This window comes from Papilio polytes, unplaced genomic scaffold (assembly GCF_000836215.1).
Source record: "Papilio polytes unplaced genomic scaffold, Ppol_1.0 DF824169.1, whole genome shotgun sequence".
NCBI lineage: Eukaryota > Metazoa > Arthropoda > Insecta > Lepidoptera > Papilionidae > Papilio > Papilio polytes.
The window spans coordinates 1,152,832-1,169,248 of record NW_013525035.1 but is presented as its reverse complement, the minus strand read 5'-3'; the positions used below and the strand labels follow the sequence as shown (position 1 = coordinate 1,169,248).

The following is a 16,417-nucleotide window of genomic DNA, read 5'->3' as shown; positions in this document are numbered from 1 at the left end:
AAAAAAAAAAAACATACAGACGAATTGAGTACCTCCTTCTTTTGGGAAGTCGGTCAAAAAAAATGTATATTCTATGACGTATTCAAAGGACAGAAAACCAATATTTTAAACTCATGTCTGTACCTACGGCTGCGTTTATTGCTTTAATCTCCGGAACGATTGGACAGATTTTGACGCGACTTAGCGAGAAGGTGAGAAGGTGAAGGCGAGAAGGAAGGGCTTTTTTTTATTTCTAAGCTGACAAATTATCAAAAAACTAAACTAAACTAATCTCTATCTAGGTATATTAGCGGAAGTTTGAAAGTAGCGCCAGTGGTGGAGAAATTGAGAAGTAAAAGGTTAGCGTGGTATGGACATGTTATGCGACGAGACGATGGGGACATAGACCAGAAAGTGTTAAGAATGAATATGGATGGCTACAAGGAAGAGGAAGACCGAAGAAAGTATGGATGTATTGTGTGAAAGAGGATATGCTTAAGAAAGGAGTGGATTCAGATATGACGGCTGATAGTGATGTATGGAAGAGCAGCACATAGTGTGCCGACCCTCCATAAGGGACAAGGGCAAGTTGATGACGAAATTATCAAAAAACTAACATGATTAAAAATATCGTAAACACTACACTTAATTGTACAAAATGATGTACTCGTATTTAACTTTTTCTATTTTAAACAACATTCAATGTCTGCACGGGTATTTCAACAGGATCAGTTGTACATATGTTTTATTTTTAATATTGATTCATAAAATACAAATGTCAATCTACACCTTGACCTTTGGAGTTAGTGGAATTCTATATTATTATTTATCAATAACATTTTTTCTTATTACTGGCGCCACGAAAACACGCAAATATTTCCTATTAGCATATTTTTAATACAAAAAGTCGATTATATACACATTAGTCAAAGTAGAATGAAGATTATAAAAAATACACTAATCTTCGTCTCCTTCACAAGAGCTAAAACTAGTCTCTTCAATTGAAATACTTCATTGAACATAAACATTGTAATTCAATTCGTCTGCTTCCAATTTTAATTAGAGCCAACATTGGCCAAGGTCAAAATGTCTTAGCAAAGGCAATGCCAATATTGGATCAAACAATTTTCTACCAACGTCAAACTTCGTTACCTTGTCTGTTTCACATGATATGAAATATTTTACATATTTGATAAGATATTAGAAGCTAATTTCTAACTTAATTAGTTTAATGAAAACTATGCTGGGAAGCTAAGATACCATACCAACATAGAATTTTAGAAAAATGCCAATCATTCATAATACAAGTCTTATGACAGTAGAAACCCTCACTTATCTATACTATTATAATAAAGCGTAAACACACACTTCTTTGTTGCCTAAGATGTCAGTAATTACAGCATATTTTTGAATAATTCTCTTTTTAATAAAAAGCCCTACACTTACGTCACGCTTTAGGACATATATTTTTACGCCATTAAACTCAGGGGGTAAATATTTTGGATAAAAACCCAAATGTGGGAAAAAGACCAACATGCCAACATTGCCAACATCAAGGAAGCAAGATTGCCAAGTTTTGTCATATCATGTCATTTTGACATTTGTAATTGACAATTTGACACATGTAAACAATAAAATATTTTTATGCAGGGAACAGCTAGTCTAAACATACAGAAAATGCAGGGCACAACGACTCTTGAATACTAGACATTACATTTACTTACAAATTTCCTCGTAAATGCGAATTTCCTGACGATGTTTTCTTACATAACCAAACCCTCGGAGAAGTTCGCGAAAAGCCAACACAGTTATACGTGCCTCAAATCGAATCTGTGGTTTGGAATATGTTATTTTATAAACAGAAACTGTTTAACATTTGCTATATATACCCTTTTATATCAATTTATGGATTGGAAGACAATATGTTAACAAATCATAAGACTATGTAAAAAATTGTATCACCAGAAAGAGATACTTCACAATCTACCGAGATTAGTACATGCCAGCTTCTGGCGTATGTACACGCAAACATGCCAGTACCATAAATGTAGCTGGCACGATTTAATTCGCATTTACGAGGAAATTTGTAAGTAAATTTTAATGTCGTCGAGTAGTCGAGAGCCGTTGTGGCCTGTATTTTCTCTATGTTTAGATAAGTGAGGGTTTCTACTGTCATAATACTTGTATTCTAGCTATTTTAAATATTTAACATTTTTCCAAAAATTGTTATGCGGTATGGTATCCCAGCTTTTCAGCATAAGTAAGACGTACGTCTAGTCTCAAGAGATCTCGTGAATATACACATATTGAATGCCAGCTACCACTCCGTTTTATAGGCATGTATATTCCCGTCCTTATTCGCAGGCGTTAACCATCATTCAAATATTAAAAACATCAGTCTGGTCCTACAACACAGCGTCCGATCAAACACTGATTGAGTGTGGACATTGTGTTGTGTCCACATCAGAGTAAATTACATACTTGACAAAACAACGCTTCCGAATGCTCGAGTTGTCCCCGCTAATGGCACTAGAAATTTCTATCGCCGAATTCGACGAGATCTTCGCCATTGTTCGGCTGCGAATCGAGAGGGATTGAATGTATTGTTGGTTGTGAATTACGTACTTTGCATAATATTGAGAGAGTTGGGAATACTTTAGAAACCAAATACGTTAAAAATACTAGTAAAGAAGTCTAAAGATATCAAAACAAGTACGTGCTTCTGGAAACTTCTGCAATAATATTAAAAACAAACTTGCGACCTTCAAATGTCAGATTTGATATAAATATGTACGTAATAATAACAGTATCAAATTGTAAATTACATAACCAAGACTCACCACAGTTGTACGTTCATACCAATATTGAAAAACATGATAAATTAAAATCTATTTATTTAAAAATAAATCCATTCGACCACAAAGCAATTGCGAGCAAGCCCTGAGGTTAGGGTTACCACATCTGCAGGATTGAACCACATATAGGTTTGCATCGTGCATAAACTGGCATTTTATCAACAACATCAAGAGTGAGTGTGACATAAGTTACTGGATGGAGTCATCAATGAGTTAAGGGTTGACAGATGATAGTCGTTTCGTCACACGTCATGTTTTGTTGGCAGCCCTACCTATATTTGTCCGTCGGAATTGAATTAAGATATGAACACACGATAACTGAGTATACACTAACTAAGGTTTACAATGTGTAAGTGGATTAGTGGACATTGGGCACAGTATGCCGTCTAATGTATTCTACTACACGTTGCTAAAACTGAGCTGTTTGTTCAACAAAGATGGCTACCAGTTTACTTGATTCAAGCAATGTTACAATCTTAGTTTTTATGTTTTCATGGAATTAGCTTAGATGCTATTAGTTGATTAAAATAAAATCTAGTTTAAACACTTACACTCTGTACCTAGAGGGACAGTACTAACCAACATTAGGCGCAATTCTGTAACACATCTCGCCTCCAATCTACAACTAAATAAATTTATGGACTCAGACGAATTTTGAATTAGAACATAATATATTAAAGTTATAATAGTAAGGAAAATATCGTGATGCAACCTGCACATATCGGCGAAGAAATTCAAAGATATGTGTGAAGTCAATCGACCCGCAGAGGGCCAGCGTGGTTGACTATGGCCTAGTCACCCTAACTTAGGGTAGGCTCCGAGCCCCTCGGTGGGGACGTATATAGCTGGTAATGATGATATTAAAGTTCGCCGTTACAATAACAAACATGTTTAAATACTTCAAAAAAAATCACTTTAAAAATAAAACGTTTCTGTTGTAAGGAATAATAGTTGGCCATCTTTAAGTAAACATAATAAGATTATTTAAAAGGCTACAATTAGCTTAAGAAGTAGGCTTTTCGCTAATACACAATTTGTATGCGTCTTGCGATACTTAAATAAATTAAAGCTTTATAAGTGTTTTTAAATACGTTCGTTCCAATATGACTTGTAACCAGCCTTACAAATAAACGCGGTATAAAGTTAGCTTAGGAATATTACGCCGATAATGTTTTAATATCGAAGATTGTGTTGTTATTTGTCTTTAAATGACTTTTATAGCTAAAAGGATTTAAAAATAAAAACTTCTGGAGTCCAGGTCAACTATCTGCGAGAATCTTGATATGAAAATAGAAATACAGAGGGCGCTCGCGTAGACAGTTGATGGACTGGTTAAGACTTTTATGAAACTTTATAAAAGTCTGCGGAGTCGGATACTTAGAATTCAAGACGAAAGATATTTATAATAAATGTTTTAGTAAGAAATAAATACTATTTTTATTCAAAATAATGTTGATGGATAAAATTGAACTAATAATTTCTTGAAACAGTAACTAATATGCTTTACAACCATAACTACGATATTTGGTTAATACAAATACGTCTTTAAGCAACTAGAGATCATGGAAAAGTTCATTAAAACTATTGAAGTTCGCATAAAATTCACAAACTTTAAATAATAAACCATTGATTCATAAACTTGCCCTTTTCCCTACGGAGGGTCAATATGTGCTCAATACATTTCTATCAGCCGTCATCTGAATCCACACCCTTAAACATATCCTCTTTTACACAATTCATACTTTCTTGGTCTTCCCCTACCTTTGTAGCCACAATCACTGATTACACGGTACAATTTTAAACTGTAAATTTCAACTGAATATCTGTTGGCACGTCGCCAACATTGACTGATCCCGGGGGACCGTCTGTACTGTATGCTTTGCTACCTTACGTCTAAAACATTCTTTTAGTTGAAGCCAGACAGAAAAAGGTTGCAACAACCCCTTCTAGAATCACAGCTTTGTTTTATTTTAAGATGAAACAAGTGAAGAATTAAACTAATAGGACGAAATAAAAGAATAATAATTGAACCATCTTAAACTCTGCTGGAATGATAAGGAATGGCTTTTTTTTGCGTTTTTTTTTCTACTGTCTGTTGTCTATTAACCAAATAATTTCACTAACGACCGAATGCTTCACGTCACTTCGTAGGCTCCGCTTACAATTTGACAGACGTCATTTTAATGTATTTTTTTTGAAGTTCAAGAGCGGGCGTACACATTTTACTAAACTATCGCACACAGTTGTGCGATTGTCGATTGTTTCGCATATAATTCAACTGTTTAGTTGGACGACTAAAAATTGAATAGTGTGCGCACCTCCATAACAATCAAGGCGCAACTACACAGTTGTATGATAGTTTTGTCAAAGATGTGCGTTCTAATGTGGCAATTCAAGACGATCATATTTAAATGTCGATTCAGTATTCAGCCGTAGGAAATGTAGTATTCCAACAACTACACACAAAGTAAGAGACAGTAGTACAATTCAGAACAGAAACGACTTGTGACGTTCACCGGTTGTATCCATTATGTCAGCTGACGACAATTGTCCCAACTTGTGCAACTGTGCCCGACTGTACCGCGATTGCTGTTTATGAACTAACAATGAACTGTCAATCATTTGAAAAGTTTGCGGTCACGCAGAACCATCGTTGACTCTAAAAGCTATTATACCCGGCATTTGATTTGGCACGTCGGGACAAGAGTACTCTTCTTCCTGACTTGCCAACTTAAATACCGGTTATTTATGACATAAATAAATGGATAATTAAAAGGATAAAAATATAAAATTGTTTGTAGAAAAATCTTAACAGTAGAATAATTTCGACAGATAATTTCGGTAAATTAGCGAAGTGTCCCGTGACCACTCATCTGACAAAACTTGTAATTACTTGTATTTCACGCCGGTATGTGGTTATAGTACTACAGCAAACTCTACCACTGTGAAATACTTTAATTGATAACTAAACAAGCTTAGTATAAGCTAGAGAAAAATGAAATATACCGTATTGTATAGACTTTAATTGAAAATGTAACGAGGCCAATTAGCGACATAACCTCTCACCCGTTCGCAACTAATTAAACATTCTTTAGACAAGGAACTTTGTCGTAGTGACCTATGTTTAACCTAGTGTTCCTTTTTACATATATATACTAGAGAGACACCCCAGACCCTACGTCAAATTGAACCTTAGTATGACTGATACAGTTTAGACAAACCCACATCTTATCTCTAGCGGTGTATTTTAACAAAGCAAGCGTCTCCCACAAAAGCTAATTGTGGCGGACACGGCGTCTAAAAATACATTGCGGTTAAAATAGGCGACCTATTTTTACTCTGTATATCCCATGTTTGCGAATAACGTCGCATTTGCCGACCACCTACGAGGTAAATAATCTAAACTAACGTACAAACTTAACAGTTCCTTGCAATTGCACGTTTTTTATAGTTTTTTTGCTCTTTTTATATGTAGAATATATCTGAACGTAATAATGATTACCATGGTAAAGTCAAAATATACTGATAAAGATTATTCAACGTTTAAAGAATGTTTTAATTTTTTTATACTAATATAAATGAGAATAATATAACTTACCGATACAGCGTCCCCGAGTGTAATTTCTTCACGCCGTCCATTGCTGGTTTTGTTTCTTTACCATTTCTAAACTTCCCACTCGATTGCCTAATTGACCGTTAATGTATTAAGAAATAATAACATCATGCGACACTGTTTATAGTGCGATTGACCTGGAACAAAAAAAAAACAAACGTTAATGGAATAATTAAGATGACGTCATAACAACGGTTGGCTTCTGTTTCTAAGCCGAAGAAGAAGGATTAAGATTTTTACTTCAAACACAATTCCACGAACAATCTATACTTCTGTTCCGACAGGAATATTGTTATCCCGCTCATTCTTATTAAAAAAAAAAACTAAGTAAACATTATTTTTATTCGTGCATTTTGTCAGTAGAAAATCATAGTTAAGCCCGCTACACACGCTCAGTTTTATCTAAACGATCGGAATGTTCAGATAAAACTAAGCATGTGTAGCAGGCTTTCGATATAACATAATTTAAGTACAAATACGAAGTGAATACTAAATAACGCTGAATTACGTCTAATTACGTTTTGATTTCGGAACATATTTCAATAACATGAATAATCTGTTACAATTATGTATGAATTATCGAAAACCAGTCTTATGCCTTTCGCAATAAGGCTGACAAATCATGAGGTCAATGTACAATAAATTTTGCTTATTGCAACAATGTATTTGTTGACATAATGAGTAATCAAGTACATTTTGTTTAACCCACGTATGTATAAATCTGCATTTATCTAAAAAATACATATTACATTTAAAATGTTAAACATTATTATGATGTTTACTATTTTAAAACCATACAAATATCCATCTATACTAAAGAGAAAAGATTAGTATTTTTGTATGTATTCAAAACCTACTGGACTTTAAAAATTCTATTACCGTTAAAAAGGTAATTTATCTCTGAATAACATAGGCTAAGGTTTTTATTATTTTTTTAATTACACGCGAGTGATGTTGCGAGCAAATACTAGTAATAAATATAACCAATGTCATCATTAAAATGCCAATTAACAACAAAAAAATATATTCAAAGATCTTCTCATTAGTAGAATCGTGAACAAAGATTATTACTGTCCACCCTGGTTATAACGCTCTACCCTTTCACGTACAACTAAAGGGTTTAAAGTGCGAAGGGTGTACAGCTGAATAATTCGTGAGCCTTAACAACCTTCGCACTTGGCAATCGTGTTGATAACAAGCAGGAAAGAAAAAGACACACAAATATACAAAAAAGGATATTTTTTTATGCATCTGAAATAAGAATATGGTTGTCAACGACATAACATTGTTAAAAATGGCTAGAAAAATAAAATTTTGCAAAAAAAATCTATACTAACATTATTTAAAGTAAAGATTTGTATTTTATTATGTATTGAAATAACTCAAAAAATACTGAACCGATTTAAAAAATTCTTTCACATATAAAAAGGTAATTTTTATGATAGTAATATAGATTACATTTTTTTTAATTTCTCGGGGACGAGTCGCGAACAACAGCTAGTGTGAAATAAAAAGAAACCCTTTACTTATACGTATTAACAGTCGATATATTAAAAAGATTGTTGAAAAGATTTACTTTCGGATCAGGGTCCCGGAGACGTATTACAGAAGATAAAAGATACAAGTAAATACATTTAGATCTCCTTGTTTCGATAATAATGGACGTAATATATAAGGGGAAGCCTTTTAAACGATATAAAAGGGAGGATTACGAAGAATTTCGTATATGTTCACTTTGTTAAAAGATTTTTACGATAAATGGTCAAAAACACAATTTAAGAAATCATGGATTGGTAATCTTACTAAATGCGAAAGTTAACATGGATGGATGGATATTTGTTAGAGTTTGTAGCCTAAACTGCTGAATGGATCTCGATGAAATTTGGCATAGATGTAGAGCATAGTCCGGAAGAACGCTACTTACTTTCGTTTTTCAATACGACGCGGACGGAGTCGCGGGCGAAAGCTAGTGTAGAATAACATCTCATCTTGTTACGACAGTCAAAACTCTCCCTTATGTAATTAATGACGTACAAAATCACTTACCCGAAAATCCCATTTTTAATCTAACGTGGCGGATTATGTTTTTTTTGTTTTTTTTAATCCGCAAGTATCACATTAACACAAATACGTATATAACCCAGTTAAAACGCATGGTAATACCATTGATTCGAAATTGAGCGACACGTATCTACATTTTTAGGACACTAGAAAGTCGAGTGAAAAGGTCACATATATGCTTACTGAGGTTCATGCAACTACATTACAATTATGGTCATTATTGCAATACCATTGGGAGTAATTTAACTTGAAACACAAAAATCAGCAATTAATGAAATATTTTAAACTAGCTTTCGCCCGCGATTCTTTACGAGTAATTAAAAAAAAGTGAGTATTCTGTGTTCCTCCAGACTATTTTCCACATCTATAACAAATTTCATGGAAATCCGTTCAACTTTAACAAACATCCATCTAAACTTTCGCATTTATAATATTAGTATGATTTGAATTTTCTCTTGGCTCTGATTTTAGAGGTGTTTGTCGTGAAAAAATATTATTATTATTGCATTTTTACACTGTTTAATAATAGTAATATATAGAATCTTTTATGTTTATTATTATTATTATTATTAGTACTTATTGTTTAAACAGAGATGACACGGAAAAATTTTAACTTTCACAAAACTTTCGATTCCTAATAAAAGTAATATAAAACGACACAGAAAAAGAATAAACTTTTGAATAAAAGTCATTTCATTGGTTAAATCTTTCTTTAGATTACAAATGTATCGGATATCATATGTAACAAATAAGAATTGTTTTTTGTAGTCCGTTTAATATATCCATTACTACTTTCATTTGCCTCATCTATACTCTTATAAAGAGGAAAAATTTGTATTTTTGGGTTTTTGTATGTATTCGATTCTCGTAAAAACTACTGGGCCGATTTAATAATTCTTTTACCATTAGAAAGGTAATTGTAAAAGGTATCTGTGAGTAATACAGGCTATGTGGCCAGAATTTTTTTGATTTTTAATTCAACACGGGCGAAGTCGCGAGCAACAGTTAGTTTTGTAATAAAAGATATTTTTAAATATTCGTTTAAAAATTGGTGACGCAGCGGACTCATGATAATGACGTTGATTCGCTTTTCGAATAATGCCGGGTTTCTGGAGTTTTCATTTATTTTATCGTTACCCAATGATTAATTAAAGTTAGTTTCACCTTAATTTCAACGGAGTAAAACTCAAGTTGCGTTCGGAAACGCATTTTAAAAAGTTATTGAACCAAAAAATTAACGAATGGTTAAATGTAGCTGGGAAACCCATAAGTGCATCGTAGTCTTATAACGGATTTTATTAAAGGGAACATCTCGCCTGGAATTGTTACATCCACTGGCGGACAAACGAGGCTAATTGCCGAAGCAATTAACTGAGAAATATGGAAGCGACGCATATTATTTACGACTACACAGTACAGAATTCCACAGTACCACAAGATTGTAATATTTTTGAGGTTAGATTTAATTAAAGGATATAGCATACATTTCATACGTTTCCGTATGTATTGACTTAGTTGTAATTCCATTTATATAAGTACTAGCGTTTGCCCGCGACACCGTCCGCTTGAAATAAAAAAAAAAACAAAAGTAAGTAGCCTATGTCTTCACATCTGTGCCAAATTACATCTGTGCCAAATTTCATCGAGATCAGTTCAGCCCTTTAGGCTACATACTTTAACTAACAGCTATCTAAACTTTCGCATTCATAATATTACTCATAGTAAGAAGTAAGATTGTTTTTACTAACGTAAGCTAACTGCCTTTTCGTTCCATTTACTAATATAATAAAACGTAAACACACACTACTTTGTGGCGTAGAACGTCAGCAATCACAGCATACTTTTGAATAACTTTTTTCATAAAATACCCTACACTTACGACACGCTTTAGGCTATATATTTTCACGCTATTAAACTTAAGTTGGAAAAAAACCTTCTTGTGGGAAAGAGACCATAAACTACAAGCTGCCAGCTGCGGATGAAGCCGCACGGGAACAGCTAGTAAGTCATATTTTGGCTTTCGGCTGGGAACACACTATCTTACCGGATCTAAAATGTGTGTACACTTGGGAAATTCGAGTAGCAAAATGCATAAATACATTTCATAAATTAAACACATAAATGCAAAACACCGAAAGCAAATTCAAAGGACTAAGGCCTAGGGAATACTAAATTGGGTTTTGTTGAATAAAACTCATCTGAACTGACCTATCGTCCGATATAACCTTGTTTTCATGTTGATTGTTTAAATCAAACTACTCTGTCAACTAGGTCGGCATACTGGGTACAAAATTAATTATATCCTTTCAAAACAAAACTTAATTGAACAGTAAACATAATATTATTAACATTATAAAAGCGAAAGTTTGGATTTATTTATTAATGGAAATTACGTAGCACCAAAACCAAATAAGTCTTTTTTTATAAGAGAAGGGGGCAAACGAGCGGCGGAAACACAGAGGTGGTTAACGACGCCCACCGACATCCACAACACCAGAAGAACTACAGATGCGTTGCCGGCCTTTGAGGAAATGATAGGCTCGCTTCTTGAAGGACCCTAAGTCGTATTGGTTTGGAAATACCGCCGAGGACAGACCGTTCCACAACGCGGCTGTGCGGGCAAATGTCTTAAATATCGGTGAAATTTGACACAGATGTAGAAAATAGTTTGAAAGATAATATAGGCTTCTTACTAAGGTTTTTTGTAATTCATAAGCTAGTGCTATTTATAATAGATGGCTAACAATTAACACCAGAAACGTAAGATGTAGAAGCGAGAGAGGTATACAGAGATTGCTTCAAATGGAAATCTACCGCTTACCCCGTTAGGTAACAGGCGTTGTTGTATAAAACTTTAGATATCTATTCTCAAACCACGAATATCTATTCTCTATACTAATATAATAAAGCGTAAACACCCACTACTTCGTGGCGTAGGATGTCAGCAATCACAGCACATTTTTTAATAATACTTTCTTTAATAAAAAGCCCTACACTTACGACACGCTTTAGGCTATATATTTTCACGCTATGAAACTTAGGGGGTAAATAAATTGAAAAAACCTTCATGTAGGAAAGGGTCCATAAACTATACATTGCCAACAGTAAGATAGCACAGGTTATTATGGTTGCTATTGAGAATTGGATAAATGTAAACAATCAAAGTTTTACAATTTCGTGCGGATTAAGCCGCACGGGAACCGATATGTCTTTATTTTGAATATAAAAACGTATGAATTACATGTATCATTACAAATGTACAGCTGGGCATTGAACGGGTATTACTTACGAGTGGATGAGCCCTATCCATGGCAACGATTATCGATCACTTATTTGTACTTGAAAATAACAAATGAAACCCGCTACATACAACTATTATCTATATAAATACGTGTAATAGAGCGGAAGAAGTATTTATAAGAATATTAAATATATTTTTATTTTATTTTTTGCAATCAGTAAATTAAAGTATTTTACCAAAAAGTCCGTACATCACAAATCTAGAATGGTAATGAAAATTATGAAAAAAAAAGTATTATTTTATTACATTATGTTTGAGGCAATCTTATAAAAACTATCATTACTTAACGCAATAATGACGTATTTTAGTTTTTAGACCGCGAAAAAGATTTTAAGTCCGTCAAAATAAAAGTTCCAAGATATTTGTCTACTTAGTCGACAGGACATTCAAGAATTCTCAGTACCGTCTCGTAAATATTTAAAAGAACAAGAATTTACAGATAACCTTGGAGCGGCCTTTCTTAATGATTTACGACTGCGTGCTCCTTCCTTTCTTATAGTAAAGCGATATTACGAGCTGTTCCTTCCGGAATAACTCCATAACGGTATAATTGTAGGAAAGAGAAGGAATTTGAGATATAATCTTCTATATAAATACGGAGTAGTCTTACTTAGGCATAATCTACAGTTAACAGAAGATATCGATAAATTTACTTACATAACATTGCGACAATTGATAACAGGGTCACAACCTCATAATTATCTCTTAAACCAGGTTAAATATCATAATTTCATTTAGAATTAAATCATTAACAAGGTAATCTTCAGTCATAATCCTCGTGGACTTGTTTTTAATCAACGGACGCGATTCCACAAAAAATCCGTACAGAGAAAAGAGCACAATGGCTTGGAATTACTCCTCCTTGGGGTTGCCAGTTCCCTATCGCAATAAGACATGTCCGTTTATGTCCGGCGATGTGAGACATGCGCTGAGACAGAAATACCCTAAACTGCAATCGTATGTTTTCTACATTATCTTGTAAAATTCTTTAGCTTTCCGTTTTTAATTACAACAGCAAACTATTGGAAAGTTAGGTATCTTTGAAATTGTAAGAATAAATACGATAAAACATCAAATCTTGTTTAGATAGATGTTTGATAAGAGTTTGTACGCTAAACTTCTAAATGGATCTCAATAAAATTTGACAGAGACATATATAATCTGGAAGAACACATAACTACATGTTTTTAAGTGTTCACTAATTACGCGCGAACGAAATCACTGGCTATAAGAAATAACGAAACTGGTTCAAATAAAATTGCTAGCCGAAACATATAAACTGCTTTTATGCATTACTCAGATAAAAAATGCAACCGAGACATTTTCTAACACTATCAGAAACAAATAATTTGAAAAGAAGACTTTATTTAAATGTAAAAAGTACACTATGTAAAGAATTAACATATAAATGAATTAATCAAGCAATAAGTAGGTTGTAAATGTATAAAATGTAGGTTACCAAATCAACAGTTCAACAACATTACCTAAATTAGAAACTTGTTTATATGAATATTTATAAACATTTAGTAATAAAAGCAGTGTTAATAACTACCTTTTCTAGTAAGATAGAGAACTTTAGAAAATCTTGGCATAATTAACTGGAAATTGGTAGCCACTAACAGACCGAAGTGGAAAAAATTGCTTGACCAAGCCTAGGTTCACAAAGGGCTATAGATCTAAGGAAGAAGAAGTGTATTTAATAACAAAAATATTTACAAGATCAATCTTTAATATGTAGAACATAGAGGACAAAGATTGAAATTTAGTAAAATACTAGCTTTCGTCCATGACTCTATTCACACGGAATTAATAAGAAGAAAGTAAGTAACCCATGTGTTCTTCCAAACTGTCCTCTACATCTATGCCAAATGCCAATAACATCCAGTAAGCAGTTTAGACTACAAACATCCAAACATACAAACATAGCATATATAATCCAGTCAGCAGTTTAGACCAGAACCATCCATCCATCCATCTAAACTTTTGCATTTATAATATTAGTAAGTTTATAAATGGTTCAAATTCAAGTGTGAAAGGAGTGAATTCAGTTATGACTGAAGAGATGTAAGAGTACATACTGTGCAAAATTTCCATAGGGAATAGTACAGGATGAATCTTAGCTAAGAGTAACCAAAAAAAAATTAATAGAATATAACTAGACTCTCGAAACCTGGTTTACATATATAAGGACAGTAATCATCTGTAATGTTTATTTTTTGTTTATATAATTGGTATTTTACAACTAGTTTGAGTTAAGGTTGAATACTGAAGCATTACTATCTTTCTTATCCTACTCCCGTAGGGTCTGCACAACAGGTTTTTGTCCTCCACATAACTCTATCATGCATCATCTCAGTCATCACTCCCTTGATCATGTCACCTTTCATGTAATCCATTCTCTTTCTAGGTCTACCTGTACTACTGTGTTCTTCCACACTCATAACTAATGTTCTCCTTGTTACATGTTTCATCTGTTGGTAATACTAAAACAACATTTAAATATGTAACAATGTAATAATAATAAGACTATACTTATTCCTGCACATTTCAAATTTGGATAATTCAGATTGTAAGCTGCGTTTACAAAGCATGGGATTCTAAATTCATTTCAGAATTCGGCCCTTAGAGATTTTCAAGAAGCATATATGATCATTTTGTTTCTGTTGGTTATTTACCGTCTTCTACGTGAGATGTGGAAAGGGTTGTGTTATATGAATGGACTGATATATGATTGTAGCATCAAGAAATATCATGACCTGAAAGTCATGAACATAGGATGGGGTTTTTGTTATGTAAATAATAAATAGAGTTATCTAATATTTGAAATTATAACATGGCTGTGGATTATTTTTAAATAATTTCTTCTATGTTCTAACACCTAAGAAGCAAACTTTGAGTTATTTTTTACTTACATATGCATCACATAAGTGAAACTTAACTAATGGTATTATAGTATCTTACGTACAATGCTTTTTATTAAACTCCAGTATGCAGAATACTTATTGGAATACCCTTAGAAAATTCTTGTTAGACTTTTGTAGATAAGTTATAGTTTTATTTAAGAAAAATAAAAATTAAAAAAGCCAAATGAATATATACTATTTTTCAATTTCTGATTGATGTCGAAATGCTAATTTTTAAATTAAAATAAATTTTACAACCAAAATTTTGAATTCTATATATAGTGAAACGAGCAAATAAGTAGAAGTATTTACCTCCAAGTGTTAAAAATGTTTTTGAATGAAAAGTACAGAAAATAATAAAAATATGAAGCAATTGTAATACTATTTAAGATAGATGTGTGAATTATCTTACGGATTGTTGTGTTGCAGGAAAGTCCTCGGTTTAATCACTTTTTTGCAATTCAACCACGTAAATATCACAGACTGATCACACACCGAAAATGGCTACAAACATCGAAATCGCAGACACTATGAACGCATACTGCTCTGCACTAAATGGGACGTGAGATAGGTGTTTACGGCATCAAGTACTTCTATGAATGCACTTTCCAACAGCTTTTACTATCACACGGCCCCTACTACAAGCAAGTAGTACAAACGGCATGAAAAATACTTGGTTACTGACGTACGTACTTTACGCACTGGGAGCGGTCGGAATGTAATCAGCAGCGCCACGAACAAGTCTCTTCAAGCGTAAAGTAAACGGTTTAAGCACCAACAGTATCACTTAATCCAATCCATTTAAATCAAGTTCGACACTAATCACATAAAATTTAGAGGACACCGAAGCGAAATCTACCGACCCTCCTCCCTTCAGCATTAAATAATCATAGACAATTTCTGACTTTTTAATCTCATGCAACCAATAGTAAAAGGTACGCGATAGTTACAGCCAGCTTGTTATTTTACGATGAATACTTAAATAATTTTGGGTTAATCTTCGTTACCAAAAAAATTTTGCTTCTCTTAAAATGCCAATTTTAAAAACTTTTATGTTATTAACTAAGTAACATTTTACTCTTATGAACAAAACCTGTTCTCATACATCGACTACATGCATTTCTTTATTGATAATGGAAAGGTAATAAGTAATTGTAGCTATTTTGATTAAAAGTTAATCCGTTTATGTAGTTTTCAGTAATTAGTAAACCATTTTGAATAAATTAAGATCGACCATAGACTATTGGCAGACAGTGAAACAAATAGATTTCTCAGAGTGCATATTCTATTTCAAGAATACGTGTGTTCGGATACACAAATAGAATTTTCAAGACAATTTTTAAAATCCCATGTTCTTTTTTGATTTCTATCTAGAAGAATTAACTTAAAGTGTCCTTAATACTTGAGTTTTTATGTTATGTGTTGGTTTAGAATCTCAATTACTTTAAAGTATAAGTTACGTTACTTTACTTGTTAGAAAGTTACTTGTTTTACCTAAAAAAGCAATATTTCTTTTTTGTTTCTTCATGTGTATTTTATTTTTTTGGTAGTAAACTAACTTCAATGTTATCATAATTACACACATTTTGGTTTTAGGCATACCAACTTAAAAGTAAGAATACAATTATTATATTAAACTAAAATTTTCTAGAATATGTGTTTTCCTGCCTAATTTTTAAACAAGACAGTTCAGATCTGGTAGGAA

General features: G+C 33.0%; 1 protein-coding gene across 3 annotated transcripts in view; it reads right to left on the bottom strand.

The window, feature by feature from the left end:
* LOC106111382 (catenin delta-2) overlaps positions 1 to 15,593 on the bottom strand; it is a 55,831-nt gene extending 40,238 nt beyond the window's left edge. For 2 of the 3 annotated variants that reach the window (XM_013293440.1, XM_013293441.1), the window contains exons 1-2: positions 15,125 to 15,593; positions 6,433 to 6,584 (exon numbers count right to left, since the gene is read on the bottom strand). In XM_013293440.1, the coding sequence (XP_013148894.1) occupies positions 6,433 to 6,473 (41 nt within the window). In that variant the 5' untranslated portion in view covers positions 6,474 to 6,584; positions 15,125 to 15,593. The remainder of the gene's footprint in view (positions 1 to 6,432; positions 6,585 to 15,124) is intronic. The other variant, XM_013293439.1, reaches the window with a different exon arrangement.
* Positions 15,594 to 16,417: the final 824 nt, after the last annotated feature.